This window comes from Bison bison, unplaced genomic scaffold (assembly GCF_000754665.1).
Source record: "Bison bison bison isolate TAMUID 2011002044 unplaced genomic scaffold, Bison_UMD1.0 scf7180017864383, whole genome shotgun sequence".
NCBI lineage: Eukaryota > Metazoa > Chordata > Mammalia > Artiodactyla > Bovidae > Bison > Bison bison.
In genome coordinates, this window is record NW_011494955.1 from 4,045,769 (window position 1) to 4,056,028 (window position 10,260).

Genomic DNA, 10,260 nt, shown 5'->3' on the forward strand with positions numbered 1-10,260 from the left:
TGTCCATCACCATCTCCCGGAGTTCACTCAAACTCATGTCCATTGAGTCGGTGATGCCAGCCAGCCATCTCATCCTCTGTCGTCCCCTTTTCCTCCTGCCCCCAATCCCTCCCAGCATCAGAGTCTTTTCCAACGAGTCAACTCTTCCCATGAGGTGGCCAAAGTACTAAATGTTTAGTCACCTAATAATAAAGATTTAAAGTACGTGGGGGAAATATGATAGACTATCAGAAGAAATAGAAAATTGCACAGTTGTAGCCAAACATTTCTATATCCCTCTTTCAATAAGTGATAAAGTTGAGAAAAAAACAACAGAAGACTTGAACAATACTATCAACTGATTTGAGGTAATTGTTATTTATATTCAATAACAAGATGAAAACTATAGTCAATGGCATACATAACATTTCCTAATATAGACCATATTCTGAGCCATAAAACAAATTTCAAGAAATTCACTAGGTTTCAGATCATATGAAATAAGGTCTCTGACCCCAATGAAATTGAATTTGAAATAAATAAGAGCAAGAAGTCTCCAAATATTTGGAAACTAAAGAAATAACACTCTTCTAAATAACACATGGATCAAAGAAAAAATTAAAAATGAAATTATAACATGTATAAAACTGAATGAAAATGAAAACACAGCATTTTCATTTGCAGAGGGGGAAATATATGGAACAAAACACTAAAAACGTTAACAAGCCAAAGCAACTAGAACCTGTGCTCCGCAATAAGAGAAACCATTGCAATGAGAAGCCCACACACCGCAATGAAGAGTAGCTCCAAAAAAAAAAAAAAAAGAAGTAGCTCCTGCTCACTGCAACCAGAGAAAGCCCTGGCACAGCAACGAAGGCTCCGCACAGTTAAAAACAAAACAAAATAAAACCAATGTTATCAAATCAGTGACCTCAGCTTGTACCTTAAAGAAACTAAAAAAAAAAAAAAAAAGAAGAGCAAATTATACGCAAAGCAAATAGTTTGTTCCAAAAGCGTAAGGTTGGCTTAACATTCACTGCTGAGAAAAATTAGACCTAAATAAATGGAGAGATATGCTATGATCAGGGGTCAGAAGAGTCAATGGTGTTAAGAATTCAATTCTCCCCAAACTGATATACAAATTCAATACATTCCCAGTCAAAATACCAGTAGGCATTTTCCCCCCAATAGAATTTGACAGATTGATTCTAAATTTCCTATGGAAAAGCAAGGGAGAAAGTAGTATGAACAAAGACAATTTTTAGGTTACGAATGTTTAAGTATTGAGAGAAATGCCCAAGAACAGGATAAAAAGTTAAAAGGCTGATGTGAGAGAAGTTGGGCACAACTGAAAAACTACGAAGTTTAGGAACTAAAACTATATGATTTCAAGAATTATGAAACTTCAGTAATCAAGACACTGTGGTAGTGACATAAAGATATTTAAATAGTCAAGAGAACAGACTGGAGACTGTTAACCCACACATATATGATCAATTGACTTTCAATAAAGGTGCAAATGCAATTTAATGGAGAAAGAGTAGTCTTTTCAACAAACAGAGCTAGAATAATTGTTTTTAAAAAAGAACTTAGATCCATATCTGATATGATATGCGAATATTAAAACAAAATGGATCATAGACCTAAATGTAAAATCTAACAGTATAAAACTCCTAGAAAAACACAAAAGAAAAAATGTACTGTCTTTGGATTTCTCTTGGCCAATAAACCCCTCTTCTATGAAGTGTTTAGGGGAAAGAAAAGGAGCTAGAAGTCAATTCACACACAATCACATTTCTTCTTGTAAATAACTATTTGATAAAAGCTCAGTAGAAAACAAATAAAAAAAAAAGAAAACAAATGAAAGCTATTGACTAAAATTAGATATCAATATTAGCTATAGAATAATTTTTTTATCAAAGTCACTCAACAACACGTGATTCATTTCTTAAAAAGCTTGATTAACTATGATATGAAATTGAAAGCGATTAATATAGAAGTGGAGCTTGTGGGGACTTTCCTGGTGATACAGTGGACAAGAATCCACCTGCCAATGCAAGGGACACGGGTTTGATCCCTGGTCTGGGAGATTCCACTTGCTGCAGAGCAACTAAGCCCATGTGCCACAGTTGCTGAGCCCGAGTTCTAGAGCCCATGAGCTGCAACTAATGTGCCCTTGTGCCATAGTTACTGAAAATCTGTGCTGCAAACACTGACGCCCCTGCACCTAGAGCCTGTGCTCTGCAACAAGAGAGGCTACCACAATGAGAAGCCTGTGCACTGAAATGAAGAGTAGCCCCCTCTCACTGCAACTAGAGAGAGAGCCTGCATGCAGAAATGAAGACCTAGCACAACCAAAAATAGTGAATAAATAAATCGTTAAAAAAAGAAAAAAGAATTGGAGCTTGTTATCCAGAGTCTGGATCTACGTGGGTGATCACACCATTGTGATTATCTGGGTCGTGAAGATCTTTTTTGTACAATTCTTCTGTGTATTCTTGCCACCTCTTCTTAATATCTTTTGCTTCTGTCAGGTCCATACCATTTCTGTCTTTTATTGAGCCCATCTTTGCATGAAATGTTCCCTTGATATCTCTAATTTTCTTAAAGAGATCTCTAGTCTTTCCTAATCTATTGTTTTCCTCTACTTCTTTGCACTGATCTCTGAGGAAGGCTTTCTTATCTCTCCTTGCAATTCTTTGGAACTCTGCATTCAAATGGGTATATCTTTCCTTGTCTCCTTTGCTGTTCGCTTCTCTTCTTTTCACAGCTATTTGTAAGGCTTCCTCAGACAGCCATTTTGCTTTTTTGCATTTCTTTTTCTTGGAGATGGTCTTGCTCCCTGTCTCCTGTACAATGTCAGGAACCTCCATCCATAGTTCATCAGGCACTCTGTCTATCAGATCTAGTCCCTTAAATCTATTTCTCACTTCCACATAAGGGATATGATTTAGGTCATACCTGAAAGGTCTAGTGGATTTCTCCACTTTCTTCAATTTCAGTCTGAATTTGGCAATAAGGAGTTCATGACCTGAGCCACAGTCAGCTCCTGGTCTTGTTTTTGCTGACTGTATAGAGCTTCTCCATCTTTGGCTGCAAAGAGCATAGTCGATCTGATTTCGGTGTCGACCATCTGGTGATGTCCATGCGTAGAGTCTTCTCTTGTGTTGTTGGAAGAGAGTGTTTGCTATGACCAGTGTGTTCTCTTGGCAAAACTCTACTAGCCTTTGCCCTGCTTCATTCTGTACTCCAAGGCCAAATTTGCCTGTTCCTCCAGGTGTTTCTTGACTTCCTACTTTTACATTCTAGTCCCCTATAATGAAAAGGACATCTTTTTTGGGTGTTAGTTCTAAAAGGTCTTGTAGGTCTTCATAGAACCGTTCAACTTCAGCTTCTTCAACTTTACTGGTCGGGGCATAGACTTGGATTACCATGATATTGAATGGTTTGCCTTGAAAATGAACACAGATCATTCTGTCGTTTTTGAGACTGCATCCAAGTACTGCATTTCAGACTCTTTTGTTGACTATCATGGCTACTCCATTTCTTCGAAGGGATTCCTGCCCACAGTAGTAGATATAATGGGCATCTGAGTTAAATTCACCCATTCCAGTCCATTTTAGTTCGCTGATTCCTAGAATGTTGACATTCACTCTTTCCATCTCCTGTTTGACCACTTCCAATTTGCCTTGATTCATGGACCTAACATTCCAGGTTCCTATGCACTATTGCTCTTTACAGCATCGCCCCTTGCTTCTATCACCAGTCCCATCCACAACTGGGTGTTGTTTTTGCTTTGGCTCTATCCCTTCATTCTTTCTGGAGTTATTTCTCCACTGATCTCCAGTAGCATGTTGGGCACCTACTGACCTGGGGAGTTCATCTTTCAGTGTCCTATCTTTTTGCCTTTTTATACTGTTCATGGGGTTCTCAAGGCAAGAATACTGAAGTGGTTTGCTATTCCCTTCTCTAGTGGACCACATTCTGTCATATCTTCATGACCCAGATAATTACAATGGTGTGATCACTCACCTAGAGCCAGACATCATGGAATGTGAAGTCAAGTGGGCCTTAGGCAGTATCACTATGAACAAAGCTAGTGGAGGTGATGGAATTCCAGATGAGCTATTTCAAATCCTAAAAGATGATGCTATGAAAGCACTGCACTCAATATGTCAGCAAATTTGGAAAACTCAGCAGTGGCCACAGGACTGGAAAAGGTCAGTTTTCGTTCCAATCCCAAAGAAAGGCAATGCCAAAGAATGCTCAAACTACCGCACAATTGCACTCATCTCACATGCTAGTAAAGTAATGCTCCAAATTCTCCAAGCCAGGCTTCAGCAATACGTGAACCATGAACTTCCAGATGTTCAAGCTGGTTTTAGAAAAGGCAGAGGAACCAGAGATCAAATTGCCAACATCCACTGGACCATCAAAAAAGCAAGAGAATTCCAGAAAAAGATCTATTTCTGCTGTATTGACTAAGCCAAAGCCTTTGACTGTTTGGATCACAATAAACTGTGGAAAATTCTTCAAGAGATGGGAATACCAGACCACCTGACCTGCCTCCTGAGAAACCTGTGTGCAGATCAGGAAGCAACAGTTAGAACTGGACATGGAACAACAGACTGGTTCCAAACAGGAAAAGGAGTATGTCAAGGCTGTATAATTGTCACCCTGCTTATTTAACTTCTGTGCAGAGTACATCATGAGAAATGCTGGGCTGGAGGAAGCACAAGCTGGAATCAACTGCCAGGAGAAATATCAATAACCTCAGATATGCAGATGACACCACCCTTACGGCAGAAAGTGAAGAAGAACTAAAGAACCTCTTGATGAAAGTGAAAGAGGAGAGTGAAAAAGTTGGCTTAAAGCTCAATATTAAGGAAACAAAGATCATGGCATCCAGTCCCATTACTTCATGGCAATTAGATGAGGAAGCAGTGGAAACAGTGACAGACTTTATTTTTGGGGGCTCCAAAATCACTGCAGATGATGATTGCAGCCATGAAATTAAAAGAGGCTTACTCCTTGGAAGAAAAGTTATGACCAACCTAGACAGCATATTAAAAAGCAGAGACACTACTTTGTCAACAATGGTCTGTCCAGTTAAGGCTATGTCTTTTCCAGTAGTTATGTATAGATGTGAGAGTTGGACTATAAAGAAAGCTGAGCACCGAAGAATTGATGCTTTTGAACTGTGGTGTTGGAGAAGACTCTTGAGAGTCCCTTGGACTGCAAGGAGATCCAACCAGTCCATCCTAAAGGAAATCAGTCCTGGGTGTTCATTGGAAAGGACTGATGCTGAAGCTGAAACTCCAATACTTTAGCCACCTGATGTGAAGAACTGACTCAATTGAAAAGACCCTGATGCTGGGAAAGATTGAGAGCAGGAGGAGAAGGGGATGACAGAGGATGAGATGGTTGGATGGCATCACCAACTCGATGGACATGAGTTTGGGTAAACTCCGGGAGTTGGTGATGCACAGGTAGGCCTGGCGTGCTGCAGTTCATGGGGTCGCAGAGTCGGATATGACTGAGCAACTGAACTGTACTGACTGATCCACAGTCAGAGGAAATTGTCATTTGGAATCAAAGTTATCTAAGTCAACTATTATGAAAACAAAGTGAGTCTTTGAAAAAAAAAAATAAAGTAGCTGCTCAGGGAAAGGTTAAAAAGAAAGTTGCAATCCAAAACTTTTCATTTACTACTTACCTCTCTGGCTCGCTGGAGCTGTGCTTGCTCAATCCTACTGATGACATCCTGAACTGCAAATGGAATCTCAATATTAGGAACCTCTGATCTTTCTAGGACAGCTTTGTACATTTTGGTGAAATCGAAAATTTCTTTTTCTGCTTCATTTTCGTTTTTCTCAGTTGACATTTTGATAAATGTTTTGGAAAGTTGAGTGATTTTCTTTTATTTCTTCGTTTTTTACAAAATATAGGCAAATGCTTTTAAGCCATCCACAAGGAAGCTAGAAGTGGCTTTTCTTGCTCTCAGAGATTGTGGAGTACCCTGATCCTACCCATGGTGTTCCGGTCCTGGTGATGTCATATTAGATCCATTGTGACATTATCATTGACTCAAACACTTAAAGAGTGCTTACTGTATGCAGAGAATTAGGCATTCTATATGCTGTGATGGTAGCGGGTGAAGGGGGGAGGGTGGGTAGGAAAGAATAGACAACAGGAACTATAAAAGAAATAACGATATAGCATTGCTTAAATGAGCTTAAAAATCTAGGTGTTAGAATTCAGGATCCAGTATATCAATTTTAACTCCTGGTTCTTCTCTCTTCCTGAGGTTTTGCTTAAGAATGTTTAAGCTTGTAATGGAATAATTGCATTACAACTTCCTCAGCTGCCTCTCAACTTTTCCTAGACTTGTAGTAACTTGGAAGATAGTATTTGGATGAAGATTACAATCTTTGCACTGCCTAGTGGCTCATTTATTCAAGGAGCCTGACTGAAGAAGGCTTTGAAGTTTCATAGTTGGCTGAGAAATTGAAGGGTATGCTTAGAGGCTGCTTTCTAACTGAAAAAATCACTTTGGGCAGCTCCTTTGTAGAGGAGGTGAAAATATTTTGGACACTGGAACAATTAAAGAACAGATGGTTTTGTTGGTGGTGTAGATTATTTTTTAATTTAAAAAAGTACAAAAAAGTACAGAAAATAATATAACAAATAGCCGTGTGCCTATCACCTAGAATGAACAGATATTAACATTTTGTCATATTTGCTGCAGATATTTTTAATAAAGCATTAGAGATAAAGTTTGTTATTCTCTCTAGATTCCTTCCTTCCCTGTTACCCATTTTTAGAGGGCAATAACAAGCATAAATCTGATGTATTTAGGGCCATAACAAGCATAAATCTGATGTATTTATGTCTAGTCTATGTTTATATAGTTTTACTGTAGGTGTGTTCCTAAACTATGTAAAACCTACATATGTAAAACTATGTAGGTTTTAGATTTTATACAAATTGTAGATGTATACCAATTTCTCTATGAGAACTATGAGTACTTTATGAGTGCTTGTTGAAAAACTTGTAAATTTAAACAATTTGTTTCAGTCCTTTGGAGAAAGGGATACAGGGGATCATAATGTAATTGTCTTTTAAAAGTATCAAGCAATATATAAATATTTTCCCTTCTCTTTAAGACCCTGTTGTCTAAGTTATCCCTCCCCTGTGGTCCCAAATCATCTTGTAAACTTCGTATTATTGTACTTATTGAAGTGTAACTATTATTTGTTTCTATCCACTAGTTGTTGAACTTCTCAAAACCAGATGCTGTACCTTAGGTCTCTTTTTTTCCTTTTTTGGCTGTGCTAGCTCTTCTATGCAGCATGCAGATTTTTGTTGCAGAGCACTGGCTCTAGTGCACACGGGCCTCAATAGTTGCAGCCTACAGGCTTAGTTGCCCTGTGCCATGTGGGATTCTATTTCCAATCAGGGATGGAACCTGTGTCCTCTGCATTGGAAGGTGGATTCCTAACCACTGGACCACCAGGGAAGTCCCTGTACTTTAGGTTTATCTAACGTTTGGCATACTCTTTTTCAGTACTTCCATGGAAATTGTCTAAAATATTTGGACATTCATTATAGTTTAAAATTCCTTCCCTGGTGGTCCAGTGGCTGAGACTCCCTGTTCCCAATGCAGGGGGCTCGGGTTAGATCCCTGGTCAGGGAACTAGATCCCACATGCTGCTACTAGGAGTCCGCACGCCTCCACTAGACCAAGTGCAACTAAATAAGTAAGTAAGTAAGGAGATAAATAAATATTAAAACTCCTTTCCTTGTGGAAACTTCTCTGAGTCCGGAACATTTTCTTTTATTGTTGAGATTATACCCTCCTCCCCCTCCCCATGAGATATCACTCCCTCCTTTCCTATAAGTCACAATTAAGTCTATTTATTCAAGGGAGTTCATAATGTTTTCTGAAAGGGCCACAATTAAGGAGAATTATTTGTTTTTAGAAATGTGAGGTTTCATTAAAATATCCATCATTACCCAATATTCCTTGACATTATCAATTAATCTATTAAATTACTTTGTTGATAATATTATTAAATTATGAGGTCCTTTAATAACTTAATTCCTCTTGATTCCTTTACATTGCTTACCCTAGTAGGCATTCACAAAGTGGCCTACATGCTGGTCAACTAAACTAATTTAGTATTATTGTGCTTTCTCTCTCCCTCATACTTTTTATGCAGCATGGAATTCATCAGCAACTGGCAATGAAGGCTTTTTAAAACAAATTAAAAAAAAAAATCTCTTCAATTTGACGAGCATTTGTTGAGATATGACTATGTGGCTACCATTATCCTAGACTGTTAAGAATATATGATAGGGTACCCGTGAAGAAACTGAAAAACAACAAAAAAAGAAAAAAGAATTTAAGTTAGAATATAATATTCAAGTGCTAAACAAGGGACATGAAGAAGAGATCTGTGAGGAACGGAGTTTTTGGGAAAACCTTATGGAGAGAGAAGGTTGATTGACAAATGAAGGCATTCCAGATAAGGAAGATACCTTGAGCCATGGCTTTGGAGGTGAGTGCTGAGTTTGTACTTCAGGGGGAAAGTAACTGGTTTAATTGAAGTGAAGTAATCTTGAATTTAGACTTCCCTATCTGCCTGCAATGCAGGAGACCAGGATTCAATCCTTGTGTTGGGAAGATCCCCTGGAGAAAGAAATGGCAACCAACTCCAGTATTCTTGCCTGGGAAATCCAATGGACAGAGGAATCTGGTGGGATACGGTCCATAGAGTCACACAGAGGCCAACACAACTGAAGCGACTTAGCAGGCATACACACAAGGGAGATTACATGGGATATAATAACAGTTTGGTGAAAATGAAACCTTCAATTTAGGAAGATTTTTTGAAATAATGTAGTAGAAAAAATTTATTGAAAAATCAAGACATGATTATTTCAAACGACAAATGTCTGAGTTAAGATATAGAAGTGGGACTGTTGAGGGAGGGATAAATCCTAGTAAGTGTGGCTAAAGATGATAAAGAATTGGGATCACCTCACAGATAATTATAAAGAAAATTTTTTTTATTGTATTTCATTTGAATTGATGGCAGGACATCAATGAAGAGGCTATCCAGATTAAGTATTAATATTACCAAATAACATACTGAGCAAAGATGTGGGTACCTGATTCAAGAGAACGTGGGGCAAAGTTCTTTGAATGTGTGTCTTAGGGAAACCCACTCTCCCAGTGTTAGCCGCTCAGTCGTACCCGACTCTTTGCGACCCCATACTGTAGCCCACCAGGCTCCTCTGTCCATGAGATTTTCCAGGCAAGGATACTGGAATGGGTTGCCATTTCCTTCTCCAGGGGATCTTCCCAACCCAGGGATTGAACCCAGGTCTCCTGCACTGCAGGCAGATTCTTTACCAACTGAACTACGAGGGAAGCCCTAGAGGGCTCCTTCAACAGTAAAATGGGGCTAACAGTATTATTGCGTTGAATTGTTTAGATTAATTCACATATAATAGTTAGAATAGTGCCAGGCCTTTAATGTGAACGGGTTGCTGTTAATATGTTTACCATTACTGCTGCTTTTTTCCCCTTCTCTTTTTTTTCTGCGAGTCATCGCCTTTTCAGTAGGGCCGGGCATTTTTCAGTACACTTTGCACAGTCTCGGCTACGACTGAAGTGACTTAGCATAGCATAGCATAGGTCTTGGGCCATGAGAAACTGCGGAGTTATTACGGTAACTCTCCAATGGGCCAGGGATAAAATGTGCCCGTAAAATTTTTCCACACCCCCGTGGCACAGAATGGTGCATTCCTCTGATAGATTGCACCCCCCCACCCCCATGTCAGATAATAGTACAGTCCAAACTGCGGCTGGAAAAGGTAGTGCAAAAGTTGAGCGCGCCGAGGATTTTCTCTTCTCCCGGAAGCAATTGTTCTCTAGAGCCGGAAACAGTTGCTGTTTCAAGGGAGGTGGGACAGGGCGGGTCAGGGCGCAGCGGCTGACGGCGGGGGAGGAGCCGGGTCCGCTGCCGGGTGGAGGGGCCAGGCGAGTGTCCTTATCCTAGCGATTGGGGCTCGGGCCTGTAAGCCAGTTGGAGTCGCGTCGGCGAGAACGATTGGGCCGAGCGGAGGAAGACATGTTGCTCTTCGTGGAGGTGAGTGGACTTGGGAACCTCATCGTGCTCTGAGGAGAGCTGGAGTGTGGAGGCGCCGGCCGGTCCCAGCGCCATGTGACTTTCCAGGCCGTACACGGCGCGGAGCCGGCAGACAGGCTGACAC

At 40.0% G+C, this 10,260-nt stretch overlaps 2 protein-coding genes across 7 annotated transcripts in view; one reads left to right on the forward strand and one right to left on the reverse strand.

Annotated features, from left to right (window-relative positions):
- FAM186A (family with sequence similarity 186, member A) overlaps window positions 1-5,863 on the reverse strand; it is an 85,127-nt gene extending 79,264 nt beyond the window's left edge. The window contains exon 1 of the mRNA XM_010858073.1: window positions 5,696-5,863. Coding sequence (XP_010856375.1) covers window positions 5,696-5,863 — 168 coding nt within the window. The remainder of the gene's footprint in view (window positions 1-5,695) is intronic.
- Window positions 5,864-9,959: 4,096 nt separating this feature from the next.
- Window positions 9,960-10,260, forward strand: part of LARP4 (La ribonucleoprotein domain family, member 4) — a 69,692-nt gene continuing 69,391 nt past the window's right edge. For 5 of the 6 annotated variants that reach the window (XM_010857810.1, XM_010857807.1, XM_010857809.1 and 2 more), the window contains exon 1: window positions 9,960-10,136. Coding sequence is in view for 4 of the 6 variants with exons in the window: in XM_010857807.1 (XP_010856109.1) it covers window positions 10,119-10,136 (18 nt within the window). In the remaining 2 variants the exon portion in view is untranslated. Of the gene's footprint in view, window positions 10,137-10,161; window positions 10,253-10,260 lie in introns of those variants that run through there. The other variant, XM_010857811.1, reaches the window with a different exon arrangement.